The sequence below is a fragment of the Oryzias latipes genome, chromosome 14, assembly GCF_002234675.1.
Source record: "Oryzias latipes chromosome 14, ASM223467v1".
In the NCBI taxonomy this organism is placed as follows: domain Eukaryota; kingdom Metazoa; phylum Chordata; class Actinopteri; order Beloniformes; family Adrianichthyidae; genus Oryzias; species Oryzias latipes.
The window spans coordinates 19,734,383-19,761,325 of record NC_019872.2 but is presented as its reverse complement, the minus strand read 5'-3'; the positions used below and the strand labels follow the sequence as shown (position 1 = coordinate 19,761,325).

The window sequence follows — 26,943 nt, the reverse complement described above, 5'->3', positions numbered from 1 at the left end:
AATTGATCATGGAGTTTAAACTCAGATGGACTTATGTGACTTCATGTCTTTCAGAATAGAGCTGTGAAAGAAACAGCCTGGAGCACTTCAACATTTTACACCGAGCCAGTTGTAGGTAATTCTGCAGCCTTTTTTGGCTCATTAATTGAAATTGAGTGGTTTCTGCAGCTGTCAGCAGTTATTTTTGTTCCCCCTCATGTCCACTCCAGACATTACCGGTTTGATGGGTATCACCAGACGGCATGTTTCAGCTCTTTCCACAGATGTTTGGAGGACGCCACTTCAGAAGAGTCCATATGCTGCTCTCGTAAGAGTCACACTCTGGGTTTTTATCTGTCTATGTTTTAGGAATTGAAACAAACCGTCTTTCTTTTTTTACTTTGTCCCTTTTATTTCACCTTTTGATAGTCACTGTTCCTGCACAGATCTGGGAAAAAATGTATTTACATTTTTTTTCCTGCATGGTAGCAGTTGTTAAAATGCCTACATTGCTTGCAGCCCCTTTATCCCTTGTGCTATCTTAGATGACCCCACCCTTACATTGACGTGTTCTCCCTACTATGACAAAGGTGGATAAAGGTGGAAAGATTTCATGTAATCCATGGACACCAGTGAAGATCACAAATCATTGAAGAAAAAAGGTTCAGCGCACTGCCTAGTGGGTCTAGATGACCCAACACCCAATGTTATAGTGCCTAGGATAGCACAAGGGTTATAGAATGATTTGTGTGCCATTATTCCAAGCACAACACTCACTGTTTTGTGCATAAAACATTAAAAAGATTGTGCGCGAAATAACGAAAAATGTCTTTTGCTCTTGAAACAGAAAAATGCACTTGAAACTTAAGAACAGGTGCAAACAAAACTATTTTCGTTTCTTGTAACTGAAAGTATTGAATAAAAAAAATTTTTACTCAAGAGAAATTTGCACCATGTTACATGGACGTGAACATGAAGGTTGATGCTGATTGGTCAGAAATTCTTCCAATCAGCTAGTTGACTGGATCTGGTTTTATGGTTGTTTCGGTATTTTTTTTGAATGTTTAGGAGCTTCAAAGGCAGCTGTTATCTTGGCCACTTGGTCCTTCGTCTTGTTATTCTCAGGTCTCCCCGTGACGTTCTCATCTCACACTACTGTTTCTGTTTCCATCTGCACACTTCTCCTTCAAAGAGTGAAGGTTTGATTCTCACCGTGACGTAAAACAGCACCAAAAGAAACATTCTAGTGTTACGGTTTTATTAGAATACTGCATGTGAATAGCTGCACATCATAGTAAATCGGTAAATATAAAGTAGACCACCAAATTGAAGGTAGCATACACTGATGTGAAATGTATAAAAGACAGTTACAAATAGATAAACAGATATTGATTTTTCTAAAATGCTTTGTATAAAGCAACTACACAATGACATTCAAGTTCAGTTCCCCTCGTTTCCTCGTGTGCTTTGATAGTGATTGTCCAGACTCCACACACTCACACTGTTGGAGTTTTGAGGTCCTAAGAATTCTCCCATGCAAGCTTCACAATGTCTTTCAGATCACCGACAGCCTGTGCAAGAAGCTCTGGGGCTAAACATTCTTATCCAACTCCATCAAATTAGGAATTTAACCTGGGAAGATATAGGATTAAAGTGAAATGTGCATGTTTGTGTGCAGCTGGCGTTTCAGATTTTACCTTTTAGAGGATAGTTTCTTTTAAGACAAGGAGCCTCCTAAAATAATGTTTTTATTTTGTTTTAAAGGAAACTAACTCTACAGTACATTAGTAAACCCACTGATGGACAAACACTTTAAAGATTTTTGCCAAAATTGATTAGAAATGTTTACTATTAAATATTTCATATTTCTTTTCTTTATTATTGGCATTAATATTTATTCATAACATCTGGATTTTAAATGTTTGAAGAATATTATCACTAGTTTTATCATTGGGGTCATTTTACTGCACGTAGAAAATAGCTTTAACCTGTTTGTTAAGTTGACCTAAAAAGCATAAAATAAACAAAAATAAAGAAGTATAACTGTTAAAGTGAAGGAGCTGTGGTTATGCACCAACATGATTCACATATAAGCTTCGTTGTAATTGTTTTCATCATTAAGAATTACTGGTTTGATGTTTTTGTATTACACTTTGTTTTTAATGTTCATAGTTTACATAATTTATGGATATTATTTAACTAAAAATGCATTTTTATATTGTAAATCAATTTTAAGCTTAAAGTCAGAAATCTTTCAATTCAACACTTGAGATCTTTTTTTTCAAACCTCTAATCTTTTTATGTAAAAGTAGGAAATTTTGAAGTAATACTAATTTGAATTAGGTACAATTTTCTGCTTTTTGACTCGCCTGTGGTAAAATCACTTAAGCCCAATAAGAAGATTAAAAATAGTTATAAATAAAGACGTTTGGGTTTAACGGTGAACTATCACCAGTCAGATTCAATTTAAGGAATTTTCTTTGATTATACAAGTATTTATTGCATGTTTTACAATTTATATTTTACTGTAAAAACATCAAATAGGACATAGCAGTTAAAAAGTTGGAATGTGTGCTTCAAATGTAATATTATAATATATATATATTTAATATATTAAGTCAAGCACATTATAAACGGCTGCAAACAGATTTGTGGCTCCAAGATTTTTCCAGTTAAAAGATGTAAGATTTAGGAATAAAGTAGTTTTGCATGTTTGGTTTCTGTGCTGTAAATACTGAAATTTTTAATTGCAATAAAATCCCCTCCTTTTGCATCCCTGAAACAAACAGCAACAGCCTTAATAAAAACTGCACAAAATTAGTCTGCAGCTTAAAGAAAATGCCTGAAAATCTTAATAAATGTTCACTTGAAACTGTAAAAATCTTTTAAAAGCATTAGTAAGCTAACAAGAATGGAAGATTCTGTGGATGAGACACATGCAGACCAAGACAAACATCAGAGCTTTAACAGGAAAAGTAAACACAACAAGGCAGAGGAAATGAATGATAACACAGAAGTCAGCATCTGCAACTACAGCAATGAATGAAAAAGCAAAAGGAAAGAAGAAAATCCTGCAAATATTTGACAGTAAATAGGTCAGTGAAGACACAAAGCAGAGATGCCATGGGTTGAGACTGCATGAACATAAAAATCAGAAAAATTACCTTGCAGTGGACAAAAAATGGTACTCAAGTTTGCCAGGCACAATAACGGAATGCTAATTGCTGAAAGAGAACTTCGACACTTATTTCAAAAATAGGATTGGAGTTATGAAGATGGACTGTGCTGGATCTTACTTTTAATCCAGCACATTTTTTAAAGGCTAGAAATTAAGTTTTGCTCTTTTTTATTGGTAAAATGTTTGTATTTGTGGAAAAATTCTTTTTAAAATATCTCCCAGAAAGGGAAAATAACATCATGTCCAGCTGGAACTTGAATCAAATTTAAAGTTGTTTCATAATGTGTTTCCACCCACAAGTTGTTTCCTTATTTTACTTATTTTCATTTAGTTTGGCCAAATAAGGATGGTAAAAATACAAAGCACAGCATTGTAAGCATTTCTCTAAATTTGAATCACACAGATGTCAAAGATAGTTTCCAGAAAATTTGGGTTTTCATTCGGATGCTGTTTGCATTTGCATGGCGTGACAAGAGTAAGCAAAGTAACCCAGTTCTGACAGAAGAGAGAAGTCCAATCATCACTGTTAGAATTCACTTGAAATTTCCAAACTGTAGTATTATAAAAAACAAAACAAAGTTAAATAATAACAAAAAGTTTGCCTAATTACAATTTCAGCTCTAACACCTCCTGTTTTTTAAATTCGACAAATGGCAAATGCAAGTGTTTCTTTCCATTGAGGGTTTCGGCCATCGGCTCTTAACAAGAATTCAGTTTTGAGCAGTTTTTAGTTGGTTGAGAATTACGCAGGTTATTACATAAATCTTATGCAATTGATTTTGCAAGATGCATACGCGAATTTGTGGCTTTTCTCGACCATTCCACGTACGTCCACTAGTGTCTAACGGACTTTTCACACATGTTCCACCGATGTAAAACTTTTATATTGCGTATACGGCGCACATATAACGTTCAAATTACATAATTGATGCACAAATCTCTAATGAATTGCATATAAACATCGCAATAATTACACACGGTTCATGTTCTACATTGATTTACGTGGTTTTTGTCTGGTTTATTTGTACATCTGCCGTGTTTTTAACGTGGTTCATCTGTAATACATATCTGAATATTTCACACAAAATGACTCACTTTCATCCGTGCAATATGCTTATAATGTGCGTAGTGGCTGTGTGACACGGCCTTTTACAATGTTTTACAAGTGGTATCTGATTTAAAAATGGACAACACACTGTTTTCTGCAAAAAGGTTGCCATCCTCAGACCCTAACGATCAATGACGCTGATAAATTTCTACCAAAACTGTAGATGAAAAACCTTGACAAAAGAATCATTTCAAAACTTAAAAAAACAAAAAAGATTCTTGAAAAGGCTGCAGTGATCAAAGCATTGTTTCTCATCAACATCCATTTCTCCACGAGGAGCTGATGCTCGACAAAGATCACAGTTTGCTCTCAGGGTTACTGCTCAAACGAGACCGTCACTTACCTATAAAATGGATTAAGCTAATTAGCACACATCAGCATCATCATCTCACACGTCTCCTCTGAAACAACACAATTGCAGAAATACTGGGATGAATCCACTATGACTTCACACTTCAAACAATGTTATCATGGAGTCATAACTGTCTCAACTTGTGTCTCACCTATTATAGACACTGAATAACACGCCACTGATATGTGTCATGAGTCCTATCACATTGCTAGTTTGCTGTTGTAAGTTACTTGTTGATTGCTTTTTGTACATGAGACGACTACTCTACATCGAATCAGAGAAAACGTCGTTGCTAAAGTGTATAATAAAGATGCAGACGAATGGAATTCACTGGATCAATGAGTAAGGTGCTTCTTTCACACCCAAAATACAACAAAGTTCATTTATCTTTTTTAAAAGAGTGAAATAAATGAATTATTGACAGCACCTTTGTGCCAAAAAAACAGAAAGTGTGACAGAGAGTGAAATCAAGTGCAAGGCCCCAGAGTGCCTTGGCAAGATGTTGAAATATTCTGTACTATTTTCTTTTCCCATTTGTCCTAAATAACTTTTTACTCACAATCAGCTGTCTATTTTTCTGCTTTTTGAGCCCAAAGGTCATTTGGAAAGCAGAAAAAGCCAGCATGAAGTGTTGTACTAGTCTTCACATTTATATCCAGCTGGCAATGACCCTTGTGCTGCGTTCACACCGGCCTCGGAAACGTGCGTCAGAGCGACCTCTAATGATGAAAAGTCTATGCAAATTTCATGCATCTGCATTCAAAACTCTTGCGTGCCTTTTTTGCAGGTCTATTTCGGTCTCTACATATAAAACGCACAGCCATTGAACACACATGGAGAGTTAAACCAGTTGAACTTCAACCAATCAGGGACTCTGTTTGATGATGACAAATGGGTAGCGTCCTATTGAATTCATGGAAGTGCCACCCGTTTGAATTTTGCTCACGGAGGAGAAATGAATAATTCCAGTTTGTGCCCAGCCAGAATTCTAGGACATCAAGTCTTTCATATATAGGAATAGAGCTGTGAAAGATATTTATGTTCTCCCCGTGCATGCGTGGGTTTTCTCCGGGGACTCTGGCTTCTTCACACCATCCAAATACATGCTTCATAGGTTAAATGGTTACTCTAAATTGTCTGTAGGTGTGAATGTGAGTGTTGTGTAACTTGTGAACCTGCAACAAACTGGCAACCTGTCCAGGATGTCCCCTGCCTTCGCCCACAAGTGGCTGAGTTAAGCTCCGGCAGCCTCGCGACCCCATAAGGGACAAAACTGGTTTAGAAGATGAATGAGAACTGTGAAAGAAAAAGCCTGGATCAAGATTTGCGGGATTTGCATCGCTTTGATGCTTCGCTCCACGCTTCTTCAAACTGTAGGTACATGCGCTGGTATTGGGTAGCAACAATCCAGTGTGAACACCATGTCCTAAAAGCACATTAGAGAACCCCCATTGAGCATGTTCTTGATTGCACATCACATGCCCGGTGTGAACGTAGTATTAAAGTCTAACTAAGGATTGGTCCCTGGCTGTTCATTTCACCCTCATCTTTCATTGGCATTTGGCAGAGGCTGATAAACATCGTCTGTTCTTCACTTTCATTCATCCACACTTTAACTTATTTGCAGGATTTAAATGTTTTCTTACAGAGAAACACCTCTAACTCGGTCGGATCTAAGAGGTTCATGTGTGCATGATCATACCCAAACCCTGCTCTTAATACGTTTTGAATACAGACATGAATTGTTTCCATTCAAGCCCCTAAATTGGAAATTCACAGTGAGTTGAGCGAGCAGCGTGTGGTAAAATCCAGCCCTTCAGAAAAAATGTTCAACCGTATGATGGGTCAAAGGCATCGCAAGCGTCAGTGTCCTCGTTTTTTGTTTCTTCACAAAGCTTCCAAACGTCTTTCAGCCGGTCCGGCAGCTGCATGGGGTAGTGAAATGGTAAAATCGATGCACATTCATTCAGATTGCTCCACTTATTTTGTCCAGTATTAGATTGAAAAAGAAAACAAAAAGGTGAAAGTCAATACAAGTGGAGAGAGGAAGAGTTCATGCCTGTTCTCCTTTCATATCCTCAGAACACGTGTTTGTTAGAAGCTCACCAAGGCGTAGACCATACTACAACATGAAAGTAAGTTCACACAATATCAAAAACAATTCTGGAAACTTCAGCCATGAAATTTGGACAAAATAATTCAAGCTCACCTGTAGAGATAATAGAAGAAAGAGATCAAATAAAAGCCCAGCTTACACCAGGACTCCTTCTGGCAGTAGTTGAGAATGTCAGCGTTCATCACGCTCACAGGATCGTACATCACCTCTGAACCATCAGCAGGCCGGTGGAAAAACCTAAAAAAAGTCGAGAGGTTTCTTTGGTGAAGCCGAAAGCTCAAACGCAGCTACTGGGACATGTGTTGTGGGACTGTACCTCCACAGATGGTAGAAGAGCAGCGGGATATTTAGGCCAAGTGTGACCCACTCTCTGGCACACATGAACATGATGCAGAAGAGCCCGTGGATGGAGTACTCTGGTACCACCAGCTACGCGGAACAGACACAGAGACCCGGTTACGTGTCTGCATTTTTGTGCATTTTTGTGCATTTTCACAACGATACCGAAAAACTATTTACGCTTGGTTGCGTGGTGTAACAGAATCACAGTCTAAGAACTGAAATCACACTGAGAGGCAAACACCCTCACACAGAAGGTGTTTAACGTTACTCATGACTAGCTGCTGCGAAAAAGGGATTTTATAAGTTTATAACTTCCCCAGAAGTCTGCATCCAGAGCTGTATCTCCCAAATTATTATTATCTATGTTTTTTTGTGTCCCTGCTGGCGGGTGATGATGAGCAGTTATGCAAAAACCTCGCACGGTTTTGAACGAGGATGCCTGAAACGCGCACTAACATGTGTTTACATAGACTTTTCATTGAACACGGCCACTTGTTGCTGTGGGAGGTTTGAACATAGCTTTACAGGTCTTTGTTTGCGATGATATTCGCCCTGACCTGTTAGGTCGGACAGAAAAAATGTGTGGTGTGCATACAAAATTGACCTAAACTGGCACACCCATCCATAATGAAAGGATACAGCAAAATAAAACAGCATTTTTTTTATTGATGTTGAAAGTTTCAGTCCTAACATTCACAAAACCAGATTAGTAGTGTTTTTAGTTCAAATTTAGAGGTAATGTAAAAATATCTGACCGACACTCAATATGAAATCATCTAGGATTGATGTTGGCTGTATTTGCGGTGCATTGTTTTTTGTGCAGATAATCCCTGTTTTTATGTTTGCAGGAATGAAGATGAAGGGGTCCACCTACAAATTATGAGGTAAAAGGAAAAAAATTAACTTATTGCCAAATGCACTCTTATAACTATGTCCAACAAAATGATAAATTTAAAAAAAGCTTGTGATTTATTCCTTATATATTATGAATGTGGTCCATTTGTGTTTGAACAACAAAGCTTGACATGAATATAACATTGTGCATTTAAAAACATAAAAAAAAGAAAAAACAAACTGTACGTCTTCAAGCAGCACACGTATTTGCTGCTTCTTGGACTATTTAACGTCTCTAACAAAATTTTCCGAATGTCCGCTTTCTGAAAGAATATTTTTTAAATTATATTTACTAAAAGCAAACAAAAAGGAAAATAGAAATGCCTTCCTTGCATTTCTATCCCTATAGAGCTGTAATGGCAGGTTGTGCTGACAGGCTACATATGAATCAGAATGCATCCTGGGACTCGGTCATGGCTGTCAGAAGCCCCTCTGCTTTAGTCACTAAACAGCAGACGGGAAAAACACCTATTACTCACTTTCCGGAGCAGGTTGCAGATCCTTTCGATGTTGAGGATCCTCTCTCTCTGTGGATCAGATGTAAAGAGAGTCTGGTCAACAGTCTGCATATTTATAGCTAGAGGAAAGACTATGCATGCTGTCAATTTACCAAAAAAATGTCTCTTTGACATGTTAAGTATGCTGTTTTAATATTCAGCATCTTGACAAAATGTTTTCTAGCAGGTCTGAAAAGGAAGTACAGGACATTTTAATGGAAATATGAATAACCAAACAGGAAGTTAAAAAATGCTAATGCATTGTACAAAAAGTTTTCATATTTGATTTATGGGTGCGGAGTGCAAACAATCATAATTTATAAGAAAGAAAGGTAAAATGTCTGCATGAGCACACATAGAACAAGGCGGAAAGCATTAGCAGAGACTAATCAAAACATTTTTGCTGCATGTCAATCTAAAAAACATCAATAGGCTATTTTCAGACAATTGCTAAACAACTATTTATAAAAAAAAAAGACATTTTGAATCCTCATCCAGGTGAAATGCCAGAAAGTTTAACCTAAAATTCAAGATAATGTTCAAAACAAAAACATGCCGTACAGGTATGTTAGGTTTGCTATGCCCAACTCAAATTTGAGCTTAAATAACATCAAAATGCCTGACAATAAAAAAAAAAGAAAATAAAACCCTTAATATATACACAAACATTTGTGATCCAAAAAAGACAAATCTCAAAACTCAAAAAATAAAAAATCTGATCAAAAGTTAAAACTTTTTACAGTGTACCCACTTGTTCGTGTCACAACCCAGAAGGTGGTCTCCCTGTGTTCACCATTTAGGTAAAATATACTATTTTTACTTTAAAAACTCAAAATAAAATTTTGAATAAAATAAAGATTTTAACTGTGCTATAAAATAAGGACTTAGAAAAGAGCGTAAAAGTTTTCTGATGGTTTCATTTTTTTCTTCTTTGGTCATCAACTTTTGTTCAAGGAACCTCAGCCCTGACACTTGGAAAGATCCAGTAAACACTGACACACAAAAAAGGATAGTTTTTTCCAAGTCTTGACACCTGCAATAACAAAATTGAAGGATGGTGCACTTATTTTTTACCCACACACCCATGGATTGGCTGCACTGAGCAACGCAGGATCATCTGCATCTGCATTTACATCTGAACGACTCTGATGCTTAATTCTTTGTGGTGAAGCTCGCAGCTCTGACTCCCTTGTGGGCCACAAAGAAGAAACTGCTTAAAAGCTTTGGAATGAAATACATCCATCTTTCACAGCATCAATAAACCAGAAAAGGAGTGGTCCTCGGGGAGATGTTTCACTTGCTTGTTTATTGATCACTCGATAAGACAAATGAGATGTTTGGCTCCGTCACCTAGATTGCTCCGTTTCCATCCAGAGCGGGAAACAAAAGCACCAATTATCCAGCAACGAAGAGACAGATCATTAATTTGGTTTGCTTAATCTTTTTCAGAAGACAGATGTCTCATCTGGACAACTTTCTCAGGCACTTCTTGAGGAAAGCAAACATCAGGTGAAGTTACCGCCATTTAATATACAACATGGTTTGTTATTGGAGCAGTAAATTTAGAGTTTATGGCCTAAAGCCATGGACTCTTTGTTCGGGTTTGTAACAAACTGTTTTAATAAAGAAACAGTAAGCAAGGCTTTCAGTTAGGGATGCAGAGGGAGAAAAGGCCAAAAGTAGACTTTTATATTCTACTGGATCAAACAATACATGTCCACAAGTGACATCAAATGTTGAGGTTATCATCAGTGCCTTGAGATAAATGGTCTCAACAGGAAATCTGCAGCCAAAAATCAAAGCAAAAATCCTCGTTGTCCTTTAACAGAGATGGAGTTCTGCTTTCCAGGTGGTGCAGTTGTTGTTTCGACTTCCTGCGGCTAGCACACCTCCACACTCCCACAGTCTGCTGCAAACAGTTTCCTCTCCCACTCCTCGTCACTCTCTCAGCTCAGATGAAGACTCCCATGACTGCCAGAACATTAGCTTTCTTGTGAAAAGATATTCGCAGCTGCTACTGACTTGGTACAGGAAGACAGCATTCTTTTCTGCTGCATTGTGAAGAGCAAAACCCACGGGGAAAGGGTCTGCATTAAAAGATCAATTAGTCTCTCAAATGCTTTACTGTACGATGGAGGTTACTTTCCTGGTGTAACACCTGAGCGGGTTTTTGATTTAACAGGCATCGCTGTACAAATATTAGCTCCATTTCAGCAGATCTCTTTCACTGATTACACCAACATTTTCGCAGAGCCATGATTGCTTTAATCTGCATACAAATGAGTTGTCAAGAAATGTTATGTGGGCTTTGCTATAGAAGTCAACTAAAAAGAATTTAAGTCTCATTAAAGACCCACTCTGATCTATTTTCATAGTGTTCAGAGTGGTCTTTTAATAATGATTATGCTGTTTTTAGCCAAAATAGTTTCTGCAGAGCGGCAGTAGTTCATTAGAAATTTCCCTCTGAGTTGTGGGCAGGACTGTTGGAACGGACTAAGCCAGCCCCCTTTTCCCATCGTCAATTTGTTTAGACATTCTCACGCTAGCTTACAGCCCCTCATGAGCCCAACCTAACTTTACCGGTGTAACAAAAATGGCGAGCAGTCATGGAGCTATCCAGTCGTACAGTTTTAAGTCAAATTCCAGCTCAGACGAGGAAAACAAAGACGTACATGGATCTAATCGTCTGCCAGTGGATGCATCAGAATGGAGCAGAGCAGAGAGCAAGTGGCCTGCTGGTTGTAGCACCCATGTCAGGGGTGCTCATTGAGTCGATCGCGATTGACCGGTGGCGGTAGATCACAGACCATCAAAGATTAATAAACAAAAAACAACTAAATATAAGATAAATATATTTAAGATAAATCCATCAGCAAATTATCATCCTCCCCGTGAAATACAACACTTGATTGACAAGAAGAACAGCCAATCGAACATCCTCTGAAAGATACTTCACTGTCTTTAACTACACTGAGGACCACTTAAACAGGCTATGTCCAATTTCCCACCCTATTTCACTAACTATCAAAAATCTATATAGTGCGGGACTATCTAGTGGACTGGATTTTAAGAGCAAATGAGACACGATACTTGAATTTCTAGTTTTGGACAGCACTACAAAATGGCAAACGCACTTAGTGGTGAGTGCTGAAGGAATTCAGACATAGACACACTCATATCGAATAGATTTTCTCTTTGTGAATTTGGTGACGTCATATTTGCCTGAGTCTAAATTAATTTTAAAATCCAGGGCACTACTGTAAATAGGTCTGCATTACGTAGATTTTTAGTAGTTATGGATTAAGGTGGGATTTCAGACCATAATAGTTTTGACAGAAGATATGGTAAAAGTTGTCAATTTTGTGGGCACACTATGGGCTTTTTTCCAACTTCCTTCTTTTCATTTGCTTCTGATTCACCACATTTTGAATAAAGTAATACACAGAAATACCATTTTAAGCACAATTTTCTTTATATATGTCCTCCATCATGAAAAGAACATGTTAAGGGGTCTATACCACTACGGGGTTGTATCTTTTGAGGAATTAACATTATTATACACTTAAACTTGTGATTTTGCATGGTAATGAGCCCTTTAAAATACCAAAACACAATTTTCTTAGAGTGAGTCTTTAAATGTTCTGATCATGCTCTAAACTTTTATTCTGCTCATGAGAATGTACGTCTCATGATCAGAGCAAACATCTAAAGTCTAAATGATGACTGTGCTGTTTCTGGGGTGATTTGCCTTATTCATCTTGAGTTTTTTTACCCAACCATAGTCTCTGAGAACTAAGATTAAAAACAAAGCGCGAAAACGGGATCCCTCTTTGAAGCAAATGACAGCTTGATGGTTGTTGAAGGAGGAGAAGCAGCAGGGCTCTTACCGCTCTGGTGGGATTGCTCTGATCGATGGGGTTTTTGAAGTCTGTGCGGAGCTCATCAAAGGCAATGATCTGCAAAACAATGTTCACATGTGGGGGAAAAAAATGATGTTAGTTTCCACTTAGGTAAGAGGCACACACAGACAGCTGCATCAGTCTTTATGAGACAGGGTTTCCATTGCTAGATTACCAAAAGGTGTGATTTTTTTCTGAGCCTTGGAGCATTTCCTGTAACCTGTGGTGCATGTGTGCATTTTTATGGGTAAAGCGGTGCTTCTTTCCAACACCCTGCTTGCTCCTGATGAGCTGATTGTACACTCTGATTGATTGAACGCACCTAATTTCAGTAGTATCAGGCAGGGTTGTTGCCGTTTGGCCCATTTGTCAGTTTGTCCACTTTGTGGTAAACGTTAGCTCCTTCAGTGAACTTCTCTAAAGCCAATCTTTGAATATGATCATATCTAGAAAATAATTAAACTTGTCAGGGTTCCAGACTACATCATTAAACTAAATGTAATATTGATTATGACGAATTATTGAACCCACACTGCAAGTTTAATTATAGGCATTATTTCATTTCCCTCTAAAATAGCAATATGACACTTTGAAAATGTGTGGCGGGAGGAAGAATACAGCTTTAAACAATAGACAAACTGCTACACTTCACACGATCAACGAAAATCAGCTGATTCTGACATGGAGACAAGCAGCTTTTCATATCGTCTTTGTCCACGATATGTAATACTTCACTACTGTTAAGTGTTGCCTAAGGGTGCAAAGCTGCTTTTCTCCGCTTCACCCGCTGAAGAGACAGAGAAGCACTAAAGCTCCAGTGTTGAAGGGTTAATGCATCTCCACAGGTGTTTCACAAGGCTCTGTTCTTGGCCATGTATTCTTCTTGTTCCACACTTTTAGGAGAGCTTTCCCACTGGCTGTGAACTTTCTACTTTGGTTGTAGTTTTATTTATTTGCTTACACATGGGATGATTCCACCATTTTGTGGGTTTGGGAAGCTTTGGCACAATTTTGATGAGAAAGATATATCTAACTCACAGGTGTTCTGGATTGTTACAACATTCTACACACCATTATCATGAAGCCCTTCACTTTGAAACCCTTTTTAATGATGATATTTACTATCTCCCGAACTCGCTTCACCTTGTTTTTGTTTTTATTCAGTAGATTATTGAAGGACCGGTACATATTTTTTACTGTGGCATGTTATTTCAGTTAGTTTATTCTTGAATAATTTATATCTTTGTTAAGTTTCTCTTGACTTAAGAATTTTTTTAGAGGTTATTTTTCTAGCATTTTGTAGACCTGTAGTTATCCAAGGGCATCTGGCAAATTGGTTCTTTATGTCATAAATTGGACAGTTCTTATTGTAAAGTGAGCTAAATATTTCTAAAAAATCTCTGTACACAGAGTTTCCAGTTTTGTCTGGACACGTCATTATTAACCTAATTAATATTTTTTCATTACGTAAGATTTTATAGACTGGTTCTTTTATTATTTTCTTTGTCTTCACATTGATGTCAAATAGTGCAAAAACTGGTAAATAATCAGTTTTGTCGCATATCATAAGTCCACTCATATGAGTGGGTTCTATGTTATTTGTAAATATGTTATGAATAAGAGTTGCACTTTGAGTAGTGATTCTGCTAGGTCTTGTTATGATTGTACATAAACTCATGCCATACTGCCATACTGATGAAGTTGTTAAAATTCACGAACAGTTGTCTCTCTCTGCATTCTAGTAGGGGTGGGATTATATAAGTTCGCTTCTTCCCACTCCTTTTCAAGCAATAAAACAAGCTCTACTTAATATATGCATTTCATCAATTCTGTAATGAGTTTGATAAAGATGTGTAAATTCTTTATTGCTTTGACTGCAATGCTTGAAATAAATCAATAAATCAAATTCTAGATGGTTCGTCTGCCCTCCTCCACCCCATCCTTCACATGGAGTGATGCTCCGGAATGGTCTGAACTCTAACCAACATCAGTGTCTAGGCTTTGGGCTTTAGTCTTCTATGGTCTGAGTTCATCCCAAGCAGGCAAAACTTCATCAGTCCAAAATATTTGGTGGTTAGACACTTATTGCATGCATGTTTTTTCTGCAAAGCATTCTTTTTTAAACAGGTTGTTAGATTTTATACATTGCTTCAAGTTTGTACATTATTTTTCCTCCTCAGACAGATAAAGAACAAGTACATCTACGACTTTACCCGTTCACATTAGATTCTGTAAAAAGGGAAAGCTACGAAATGGATCTAGAGTTCTTAGCTACCCTGACGTGGAAATGCTCTGGAAAAAGAAAAAAAAAAGTAACTGCTCTGACTGATTACAATAGTTTCTAGTAAACTACATTAACACTGCCCTCGGAAATGCGCGTTCAAGTAACCACTTTCGATGAAAAGTCTATGTAAACGTGCATTAATGGGCATTTCGGGCTTCCACATTCAAAACTCTCACTTGCTTTGTGTAGCTAAGCAAGTTTCTACAATGGTTTTTGGGCTCTACGTACGAAACGTGTGGCCATTTAACGCACATTGAAAGTTAGACCAGTTAAACTTTGACCAAGCAGGGACTCTGATTTGGTAGTGAGGTATGGATGGCGTCCCTTTAATTCATAAAAGTGCCAACCATTTGAAAATGGATTATAAAGAACAAATTAGTAAGTGTGGTTTGTTCCCGGCTGGAATTATATGACAGAGTTTTTCATATATCAGAATAGAGCTTTAAAAGAAAACCGTTGAGCAAGATTCACCAGATTTGACATTTCGCAACAAGCCACTTCCAAATGCAGGTGGCGGACATTAGCTAGTAAACATTAGATAAAGAAAGGAAGAAGAAGCCCCTCCCTGCTTGTCCAGTGTGAACAGTATGCGCTAAGTGTGTTCAGGAACTAGCATCTGTAAATGCACGTCACATGCTAGGTGTCAACGTAGTATTAGAATCTGCGTCAGCTTCAGCTGATTCTGCATTTGGTAGGAGTGCAGCTAAATTATCTGAATTATTTTATGTAACTATAATTTTTTGCTAAAAACAGGTCGCCCTTCTGTCTTTTTCACCATATTTCCTGTCTGAATTAATTTAAAATTTGTGTCTAAAGTTAAGCTCTAGTGTTTGTGTGTCCAATAAGCCAAGTGCTGGAGACAACTGGAGGAAAAAAAAGACCCTTTGACTTATTATTATTTAGTAAATGTTCTTTTCTTTTATTGCGGTTTGACTAAAAGATCAATAAAATCCATGATTCTCATCCTAAAAGCCGCTTGCTCTACACGTGGTCAGCCTTTTAGCAGAGAAGTGCAATTTTGACGGCTGACAATAAAAAACACTAACAGGAATCAACTTTAATGATTCATTGGCAAAAAAAAGAGCCGTTTTGTGTGTGTAATAGAAGCAGTCCTGGTAGATTCCCTTTACAGCACCCCCTCATCATCTCTCACACATGCTCCTGTGTAAACAGATGCAGTTTCCATGGTGACGCGGTGAGTCCCTCAGCGAGCACCATGGTTACTCCAGCAGTGAAAAAAACATTGTGAATGGTTGGAAGCATATATAGCTGGGGTGCTGCACCCTCAGCAGCAGGGGGGATGGGGAGAACAAATTCTAGGTTTGATGAGCTCTCCAGTGGCACAGTGGAGTCAGACGCAGGCCTCTCGCCGTCTCATTCGTACACAGACACGCAGAGTGACTCATATGTAGTCTCACCCACTCAGTCACTTGGTACGTTAGTCATTTCAAGTCTTATGTCCATAATGATGCGTTTCATATTTCACATTATTCTCATTTCTGTGAAGCGAATGATAAAAAGGTGAGTGCTGCTGTTTGTTGAGTCTGGACTGGTGGAAGCAGCAGACTCGGTGTGCGACTCTCCAGCGACGCCTGTGCAAATTCCACTTTTTGGGGGGGTATTTACAAGCGCTTGGCGTCCAGATTTATGATTGTTGTGTTTTGCCTCCCATGCTCATAACACACAAATTGCCAAGCCTGAGCACTTTATGTGTGAAAGTGTTTATCAGGGGTCTCTGGGATTATTGACTGATTCCGATATGGAGGGCTGGAGCCAGCTGCAGCCGGAGGATTTTTGTCAAATTTGCTGCTGTGTGCAAAAATGCAAAACACACATTAATCCTGCTTTTTGAGGCGTTAACATATTTTGATCTAAAAGCGTTCCCCAGAGGTCTTTTAATTATGATTATGCCGTTTTTAGCCCAAATCACAAAATCTTTTTCATTTTCTAGGACATGGTGTCTGCAGAGTGGCACAAGTTCAAAATAAATTTGTATATGAGCTGCGAGACTGTTCCCACAAACTGAGCCTGCCCTCTTTTTCCATCATCCCTTTCTTTAAACTCGCTCCTGCAAGCTTACAGCCCCTCACAACCTGACATTACCGGTACAACAAAAATGGTGAGCAATTTTGGAGCTGCTCATCCGTACAGTTTTGAGCCAGATGCCAGCTCAGACGAGGAAAACTAATTATCTACAACTGGACACATTAGAATGGAGCGGAGCAGGGAGCTTACTGATTCCAACGGTATTCTATCATATGCTCCTAGATAAAGAAATAATAAAAAATGCACTTTAAAGCTTAATTTTCCTCGATATATATCCCCCATCATGAGAAAAATTCCACAAGAACATGTTAAAAACACCAAAAACACAATTTTCTCTGCAAAGAGACCCCAAAGAATAAAAGCAGGCAATCAAGAAGTGAATTTGAGAGTTTGTTTGAGTAGTTCAGTTGGACTTACGCTTCCCTTAAAGGGGTTGTGACTGCTGTTGTTGCACAGTGAGTAGGTGGTTGTGTTTGTCTGCCTGTGTGATGGATGGTGGATGTTCACAGAGTCAACATGTGCTCATTTCAGTGTTTCTCTGAGCTACTCACCTGCCAGATGACGAAGAAGATGAGGGCAGCGCACAGGACCAAGGTGAGCATGTAGCAGAAGGCCGCAAAGGTGAACGCCATGGCTGAGTCGTCCAGTCTGACTATCGGGCGGGTGGAACGAGAGAAGGAGCTACCCTTCCTCTTTTCCTGTCTTTTCACTTCAGTGGGTGATTCTGTGTTTACCCACAGTCTATACTGTCCAGGTAGGTAAAGCACTCGGTTTTAGCAACAATCGATGGTCGGGTCAGGCTGGGGCTCTGCTTCCTCCACTCATGGTGTTTGTCTGCTTTTGTGAAGCTGACAGCAGGACGGCTGCTCTCTTGCTGTGGTTCAGGAAGCACTTGTCACAAAACCCTCTTTTCTTAGGTTAAAGCGTCTGACGGTCACGCGGACGCTTAAGCACAGGATTCTTGTCAATATGAAGCACAGTAGAGACAGCAGAGATAAATATTCTGTGATGGTTATGGCTTGTGTGCGAGTTCAGTAGTTTTTATGGCTTACAGTTCATCTGTTGCTTTGAATCAAAAAACACCGCGATGGCTGAGTCTTTCTAAGTTCATCACATTTGTAAACAAACACAGTTGGCTTAACCACTGTGACTTCTTTTCATCGCTGACAGTGTCAGCTCGGAAAGCAGTAAAAAAAAATCACTGAACTTTAAGATATTGCTTTACTCTCACACAAAACGATGAAACTCAATCGCAGGATTGGATAACAGCTCTTATTAGAATGGGTCGATATCTTAACTGACCTTAATATCGAGCAGAGAATTCCTGTGCATGGCAGGAGACGGGTCCGCCTCTGAGCAGTCCACTCTGTCCTCGGTTCTGTCAGTTTGGGTCGCCACCATGACAGAACAGCCTGCTCTGCATCTACGTCTCAGAAGCATCCCAGATTTCTCAAAAAAATTCAAGATTTGTCCCTTCAGACATGCAGGCTAAAAGGAATTCTGTTGGTGGGGAGGGAAAAGAGAAAGTGGGGTGATTTAATTGGAGCCCCGTAGAGCGTCTACATGTTGACTCGGAGTTATGCTGATTTAGAAAACACTACTGTCTTGAGGTAGGGAGTCTCCACAGCCCTCCAGAGTCATGTCATTGATTCCAGGTCTCCCTCATTTTTCCCCTCCCATCTCTTTATCTTACGCCTCACTTCCTTTAGTCCTTTTTAAAGATTTTTGTGCCTGTTTCCTGCCTCTGCTGTCTCTGGCTGCCTCTTCCTCTATTTCTGAGACTCTGGGAGAGAAATATTTCTGTCACGGTTGATGTTCTAACGCTCAACCAATAGCAACGCTCCATCTCTCCTCCCCTCTTACTTTCTCTCGCCTCTCTCCTCCTCTCTGTCTGTCAGTCTCTCTTTCTCTCTTTTGCATTTCTACATTTCCATAATTTTTCCTCCCCAGAGACTGATGAGGGGGCTGGGCAGCCTGTAAATGTCTTCATCTCTTGTCCTCCTCATCAGCCCCCCTGACCAAAGCCTTCAATAATCCATCAGTTTCTGAAATGGACGTCTGGCTCTGAGAAACTTGAAAACTAGACTCTTAGCAAAGCTGGGGGTTAGACAGCCAACAGAAAATAGCTTTGGCTGATTGTCAAATGTGGTGTGACTGTGACTGAGGACAACATAAAACACGATTAAAACCAAGAAAACTAAAATCAGAAAAACAAAAATCCTCACAGTTCTCCAATGAAAGGAACACATCAGGCTTTTTTAAAGACCCATTGCGATGAAAATTATGTCTTTAGTGTTTTTATTGTTAATGTTTTTGTAGCATTTTTCTCATATTGGAGGACATAAAGAAAATTCATCTTAAAATTGCAATTTTTTAACATTTTTTCATTCAAATCATTGGGCATCAGGAGCAGATGAAAAAATGTTTTTTTTTTAAGAAGCTTGTAGTTGTTACGTAAAAACTACAATTGGCAAGCAACAAGCTCCTCACTCCATTCTGATGCATCCATTAATACATCCACTTGTAGACAACTAGATCCATGTACGTCTTTGTTTTCCTCATTTGAGCTGATCTTGTGGCTGAAAACTGTATGGATGGATCGCTCCAATATTGCTCACCATTTTTGTTGCACCAATAATGTTGGGATGAGGTTGTGAAGGGCTGTAAGATAGCATGAGAGTGTCTAAATAAAGGGGGGATGGGGAGTGGGGCAGGCTTTTTTTGATGCCAATGGAGAGATGAATTTCTAATGAACAAATGCCCATATGCAAAAAAACATTTTTACAGTGCTCTGTTTTGCGTCCTGATTGGTTGTCGACGCTGTCAATCAATCTCCTTCATGGAATGTTTCCTGTACACTGTAGCAGATTTCTGTAAACTGGGCAGTATTTTATTGCAATGTCAGCAGTAAAATATTGCACAAAGGCTTTAGGGTATTTTACTATAAACACCAATGAATTGTGGGTATTTAGTTTAAAAAGCGATTAATTGTGGGAATTATCCTTGTCACTACTGTACTTTCCCAGTTACTGTGAATCAGAATACAGTAAGAAAAACACATATAAAAATATGGTATCAAAAACAACCACTGTATCCATCCATTTTCTAAACCTGTTTTGTCCCTTTTGGGAGCCCAACCCGGCCCCTCGTGGACGAAGACAGTATACACCCTGGACAGGTCACCAGTCTGTTGCAGGGCCACAATCACACACCCAACCAGGACTTGAGCTGGGACCTTTTGCCATAAGGCAAGAGCGCTAACCACTGCGCCATCGTCTACGTAGCCTATAGCTGTATTTTAATGCACCACAGTTACAGGGACACGGTAATTGGTCGTGATGCATGGATGTAAATTGACTGCTAACGAGTATGTTAATTAAAAGACAAGTCCTGAATATTATTAGTCCTATTCAACCTTAAACTACAATATCAGCTGGCTGGCCGGTAGAGCAACATCTGGTATGGCGAAGCAGCAAGCTTGGGTATCCTAAATCTTTAGATATTTTTCTTATTTTCATCAAGACAATAATAAATTGTTCATTCTTGTTTTTATTTTTCCCTTCTTGAACGAATTTGGGTCACAGAGACACGGAGGTAGCAGCAGAAAGCGTCTTTTGCAGCATGATGGAGTGCGTATGTGAATGAATCCAGACATGGAGACCTGATTACCAATGCTTTTGTGCTTTTTAAAATAAACAAATTCTAAACATCCTCCGTGTCTTCCATGCAATGTAATGAGACACATAGAGACAGAAATGTGAAAGTATCTGCTGTAAATCCAAATAATGCTCACATCCGTGTTCATGAATAAGTATTTCGTTCGCACAAATTAATTAATGCATGGGAATGGAATATTATTTTGTGGGAAAAAGATAATATTTTGTTTGCGAAACTTAATTATTGCGTGGGAACGAGATATTCATTTGTGGGAACGCAATATTAATTTGTAGGAACAAGACATTAATTTGTTGGAACGAGATATTTATTAGTTTACCCACGTAAGGTCACGGGCTCCGTATAAACTAAACTAAACAGACTAAACTAAACTGGCCATCCCTGCCCTTAGACCCTCCTTCTTGGGAAGGAAAAAACTCTTAAAAAAATCAGTTCTGTGGGAAAAAAAGAAGAAACCTCAGGGATGTCCACATGAAGGAGGGATCCTCTCCCAAGACGGACCGGCGATGTACCAGAACTGTTAGAAAAGAATAGGCTTATCTAACTCTAAAACTACATGTTTAAATGGTGCGGCTGGACTTCATCCAGATGGAACTGGGGGATGGCTGGGGGCACGAAACAAGCCAAAGGCGAGGGGTTCAGCTATTGGCCAAACAAGGGAAATGGGAAGGCTGGTGCGGGAGCGAGGGAATTGAAGTTGAGGAGCGTTTTGTCTGTTTGGAGAGATATGTGTAGTTGGGCAAGCTGTACAGCCAACACTAATCAAAATGAAGAACCTTAAAATAGGTTAGGTCTCTGTGCCTTAGTGTGGGAAAGGGACGCTACAGTTCTATTTCTGATACTAGATATGTTGCGTTCAAGAAAAAATGCCGGTTCACAAGCCTGTAATATGTGAGCCTTAAATAATCAATCGTGGTCAAATACACCATCCAAGGAGACTATCTGATCAGACAGAGCATCTCTTACATCTTTAGGACCTAGTATAATCAGCTTTTTCTGGGTTCAGGAGGAGGTAATTCATTGTCATCCAAGTCTCGATGTTTCTCATACAGGCCTTTTGTGAAGCAAATAACAAGTCATTAGAAACTCTAACTAGTGCAGTTTCAGTGCTGTGGTGTGGCCTGAACCCTGACTGAACATCTTCAAAGCAGCTATAGTGTGTTTTTTTTGTTTTTTGATATTCCTTCTAATTTCATAAAAACATTCTTCAAATGTTCTATTTTATTGTCTTTCTTTCTATCATGAACTATCTTCACATTTTTTTAAATGTTCTTATACCAATTAAATATTTCCATTCATTATCTCAACAAATTATTCCTAAGGTCAACCTTAATTCTGTCAGGTTGAACGTTTTAAGGATTTTTAAACATTTAGAGGGTGGAAAAAACTTCTAATAATTAGTCAAACACATAAAACAACTAGTGTATCAGAGGTTACATGTGTCAGAAGAAGAAGAAGCCAACAAAGTGAAAGCTGTTTTGTTTTTCATTTGACAAAACCCAACCATAAAAAAATCATGAAACAAGAAAAGCTGTGGATAATTAGAAACTTGAACTTGGTGTGATGGACAGGAGGAACAAACCCTGAAAACAGAAGATGTGGAGTCAGGAAAACACAGTAGGAAACAAACCAAACAAGAGCACAACTCTTGAAGATACTCAAACACATCTTAACCATTATTTTTTTATCTAACTGTTTAACTCCAATTGTATATCCAACTAAACCAATGAGAAAATGCTGCTTTCATAATAACTTGCGTTAGTTTACTTTACTTAGTCAACATTTTTATTTAAAGACCTTTTCAAATGAAAATTTAACATGTTTTTTTGGCATATTTATATCTATACATATAAAGAAAATTAAGCTCAAAATTGCATTAGTATTATATTAGTATTTATTTATTCAAATTGTTGTGCGTCTGAAGCAGACGGAGAAAGGCTGTTTAAATTAGAGCTTATTTGTAACATAGAAAATACACCAGCTCCCTGCTCTGCTACATTATGATGCATCCACTTGCAGACAAATAGATCCGTGTATGTCTTTGTTTTCCTCGTCTGATCCGATATCTACCTCAAAACTGTTAACCCCGCCCTCAACTTAGAGGCAAATTTCCTGCAAAAACTGTAACCTAAAAAACAACAGCTTTTTAAATTTTTATTTTGGCTAAACTGGCATAAACATATCAAAAAAGAAAACAACTGGGAACGCTTTGAAAATAGGTCAAAGGATTATCAGAGTGGCTCATTAACCACTTGTTTTTATCCCATCTCTATACCTGAACATCCAGTTTTGTATCCAACTTTTAAAACTACTGAGAAAATGCTGCTTTCAGGATGACTCCATAAATCGTACCATTAAGTCATGGGTCAAGTGTCACTTAAGTCACAATTTTCATTTAAAAGGCAACTTCCATAAAATGTAATTGGTCCATGGCAACAGTATTACATTTTGCATTTCTAGAAACAGTGAGCTTGTGCATGAATTGCCTTGTTGCTGCATCATTTTTCTTTCAGTCTGTGCTATTTTTGTGTGTTTAACTTTGAACAGGTTTTCACCTTGATGAGACCTGTGTTTACCCAATGTGTAAGCTGCCGTTATAATTGTTTGAAAGGGTTTTTTTCACCATGTTTTGGGGAGAAACAAATGACCAATATCACTATATAATGAGCTAAACAACATATTTCTACAAATTGCCCAATGTCCATACCCTTTAACATCCATCCCATAATTTGGTGTCCAGTTGGCCCATGCATAGTGTTGCAGGCTCCTGCAAAATGCTAAGTTTGGAGCACCGTTCCTGCATCATGCAGTGTCGCCTCGTGTTTTGTTAGCCAATAGAGTTTTTTTTGTGGAGATCATTAAAGTGCATTGTCTCCATGTCGTCAAAGGTGGTTGTTTGAAACACTCTAGGAGACTGATTGGTTTAAGTAGTCCTGCTCAAAGGCTTATCACGATGCAAGGCTTCAAGGCGAGAAATCGTTCCACTAAATGGCGGAGAAGCAGAACGATTTATCCGTTTCTCAATCAGGACTATAAATGGTTAGTCGAGATTCATTTTGATAATGTGTCAAATTGGATGGACTAGATAAAGATGTTGAACATATTTCATTCATTGCAACACCAAATTGATTTCACATAGAGAAATGTGCATTTAGTTCCTTTAGGTGAAAAACATGTCAAAATGTTTAATTCAAGGTTCTGTCATTGTGCTGCTCCAAAACATTTTTAGTATCCAAGGCAGCAGAGTTTAGGAATTAATCACAGAAGAATACATGTCACTGCCAAAGCTTTTCATCAAAGCAGCATTTTTTTACCACTCATTTTTATCATGATTTTGCATTTCAAAATGAGAGATGGTTTAAAGAACTGACTAAAAGCAATGACATTAACAAGTAGGGGATTCATAATTGACTTTACAAAGCCTGTGTGCAGACATCACCTGGCTCTCTTTCTGTGAGTTTCACAAAGGAAAGTGGATTTCAATATTAGCGAGTGCTGCTGGTGAAAGGACATTTGGCTTATAGGTGACAGATGCCACCAAAACGCAAAAGCAATTCAGGTTGCACAGCAGTCAAATGGTTAGCAAAGCTGGAGGAGTGCAGATATGCAGAGTCTGCTCAAGTGTTTGGTTCTGTGTGACATCGGGAGTTTGGGGCTTTTCCTGGACATTTCGTCTCTAACTGCTTTTTTTAGTCTTTGTTCCTTTTGATGCGTTTCTTGTTCAGGTGGATGAAGAAAATTGTTTTATAACTGAACCAGTTTTTTTTGTTCTGCTAAAAAAAATATCTGCTGGTGCTGTTACAGTGACTAATGCTGTTAAAAACTGACAGTCTGCCTTGGACTGAAGCTTTGGCTCCATCTTGAGCCAGGAGCCTAAAACTCTTTGCTTTCTGTGTCAGAAATCACAGAAAAGATTTCAAGTGTGTATTTTTGTTTAATTTAAAACATTTATTCATGACCTTACAGAAATGATTTGATCGGTTAGAAATTATTCCTGTTAGACATAAGTAAAATTAAAGCCCTAATGAGTTTAAACTTTATAGACCTACTGCAATGAAAATGGTGTTTTTGCTTTTTAAAAATGTTCTTGCAGCATTTTTATTTCATGATGGAGGACATAAAGCACATAAAGAAAATTAGGGTCAAAGTTAAATTTTTGAATATTTCTTTTTCATAATGTTGTATATCAGGAACAGATGATAAAATACTGTTTAAAAATATTGTAATTGCTTCGTTCCATTCTGATGCATCCACTTTTAGACAAATAGATCCATGTACGTCTTTATTTTCCTCGTCTGAGCTGACGTCTGGATCTAAACTGTATGGCTGGATAGCTGAAAACCACTCGCTGTGATTGTTTACTGCACCAACAGTGTCGCCCACAACTCAGAGGTGAATTTCTAATGAAGTCCTGCCCATCTGCAGACACTCTGTCCTAGAAAACAATACAGGTTTTTAGTTTTTGACTAAAAACTGCATCATTGTGATTAAAAGACCACTGGGAACACTTTTAAAACACTTCAAAGGATCATTGGAGAGAGACTTTAGTGCAGCTGGAACATGTGATCCTTTCATTTACGTAACTGACATCTGTCCTGTTAACTTTCTCTAGTTTCACTTGTCAAACAGAAAATTAGACATTTCTTATTTGTGATGAACTCAAACAAAACTCTTCCAGAAAATTGCCTCAAAGTGAGAATTCTTTATATTTTTAAGAACCATATTGAACAGAAACTAAGCAATGAAGGGACCATGTCTTGTTAAACTATGGTTCTTCACTTCAATATCTACAAATGAAAAATCTAAAATTTCTTTGACAAATGCTTCTCTAGAGAATACATTCATTCATTTTCTAAACCCGCTTTGTCCCTTTCGGGGTCACGGGGCTGCTGGAGCCTATCGCGGCCCCTCGTGGGGGAAGGCAGGGGACACCCTGGACAGGTCGCCAGTCTGTCGTAGGGCCACAATCACACACCCATGTTCACACCTAGGGAACAATTTAGAGTAACCAATTAACCTATGAAGCATGATTTTTGGATGGTGGGAGGAAGCTGGAGTCCCCGGAGAATTTCTGGAGAATGCATTTTTTAAAATCTGTTCCAGGCTGTGGCTGAAGGGAGTCATTTACCTGTCGTTCTTTCTGTGGAATCATTTTGTTTTTTTCCTCTGTTTTTTCTCTTAGTCCAGAAGTGCAGACATGCAATTTTCAAATGTCTTCTGTTAACTTGACAATATTTGAATTTAAAGGACTTGTCTTTATGTTTACATTTATTTTTATCCTAAATCAAAAATACTGAATATCGTAAATAGTTTCCAGACCTACGAGAGAAACACATAGTGCACATAAAACTAGAAGTGTTTGTATAAAGTTAAAGTCTAGTTAAGTCCCTTTCATTGTCACGCTCCTAGGTCTGTGAATGTATTTTCTGCATTCGTCTCCTGTCCTGTGGGGGAGCAGTGAGCTGCAAACGCAGCCACACCCATGAACCACTTGGTGGTCTGATGCATATCAATTCTCCAAAAACAATAAATTAAAAAAATCTGTTTCTAAATGATTCCAAATGATGAGACGGAAGATTTCCGTTTAATCTCATTGATGAAATGCATTGATTCATTGACACTTTATTTATCTAACAGGTTTAGAAATGTAGAGGGTGGTTCTCTAAAGATTCCTGTTTGACCTGCTGCTCACATCAGATGGGCTCATAGCCTCATTAGCGGCTTTAGGCTTCCCACTAGTGGCAATAATTAATGACTGCAGCGTGTCGTCTCAATCCCGCTAAAGCTTCACAGAAAAATCTGCCTCCATGCCTTCAGCCACATCATTTGGTCCTTGCTTTTAACAGTAACTGTTATGAAATTAGGTTCTGAAATGAGAATGGGCTTAAAACCAACTCAAACTTAATCAAAGATTTCACCTAAACTCACACTGATGAGCTTCATTTATGATGCATCACATGCAGAATCTGTTGAGAAATTTTAAGTTTCAAGACACGTTCCAACATTTTTGGTAGAAATGTAATTGATTGATTTGTTTATATGCAGAAATATTTGAGAACATTAATATAAACTTTTATTAAAAACAATTCTGCAAAAAAAAAAGAAAAGAAAACAATGATCAAAACTAAAGTTTTTGCAAGACATAAAATTCAATTTCAATCTATTTATATTTATATAGCCCAATATCCCAACAGTTATCTTAATGGGCTTCATAATTATATACTTGGAAAACTGTCAATGTTTGCTAGACTTTAGGCGAGCCAAAATGAGTTTTCATCAAACTATCTCTATTTCAGATTCCTGTGCATCTGTGCTGCCAGGTGGTTTCACACATAAAGACTAACAAATTTAAAATCCTCCACAAGATGGCAACACATGAGAGGCAGCGGCACCAGCAGATGGTTGTCTAATCAGTTTCATATAAAGCAATTATTTTTCTGCACATGCCAGATAATTTTTTTATTTTATTTCTAGCGTGTGAACTGGAGATGAAGTATCCACACTGGTAGATCTAGAAAGAACTCTCCTTCTTTTTGTTTGCAGTTTGATTTACAGAAGCGATTTTATGGTTGG

General features: G+C 38.3%; 1 protein-coding gene across 2 annotated transcripts; it reads right to left on the bottom strand.

Annotated features, from left to right (window-relative positions):
- Positions 1 to 5,750: 5,750 nt before the first annotated feature.
- cnih2 (cornichon family AMPA receptor auxiliary protein 2) lies at positions 5,751 to 18,481 on the bottom strand. 2 transcript variants are annotated; one of them, XM_011483710.2, is made up of 7 exons: positions 17,998 to 18,481; positions 17,247 to 17,655; positions 12,354 to 12,422; positions 8,449 to 8,496; positions 7,050 to 7,162; positions 6,827 to 6,970; positions 5,751 to 6,739 (listed from the first exon to the last, which is right to left on the bottom strand). In XM_011483710.2, the coding sequence occupies exons 2-7, from the start codon at positions 17,325 to 17,327 to the stop codon at positions 6,712 to 6,714; spliced, it is 483 nt and encodes a 160-aa protein (XP_011482012.1). In that variant the 5' UTR covers positions 17,328 to 17,655; positions 17,998 to 18,481; the 3' UTR covers positions 5,751 to 6,711. The 2 variants fall into 2 exon arrangements, with proteins under 2 accessions (XP_011482012.1, XP_004076635.1); XM_004076587.3 differs by having other exon boundaries at positions 17,247 to 18,481.
- Between the last annotated feature and the right edge of the window lie 8,462 nt (positions 18,482 to 26,943).

Bases quoted from the DNA above. Each gene is read 5' to 3' on its own strand.
- cnih2 (XM_004076587.3), bottom strand. From the start codon at position 17,327: ATGGCGTTCACCTTTGCGGCCTTCTGCTACATGCTCACCTTGGTCCTG. The intron at 6,971-7,049 runs GTACAGTCCCAC...GACTTTTTTTAG, and splicing joins CTCTTCTACCATCTGTGGAG to GTTTTTCCACCGGCCTGCTG. The intron at 6,740-6,826 runs GTGAGCTTGAAT...TTCATGTTGTAG, and splicing joins TTCTTCTATTATCTCTACAG to TATGGTCTACGCCTTGGTGA.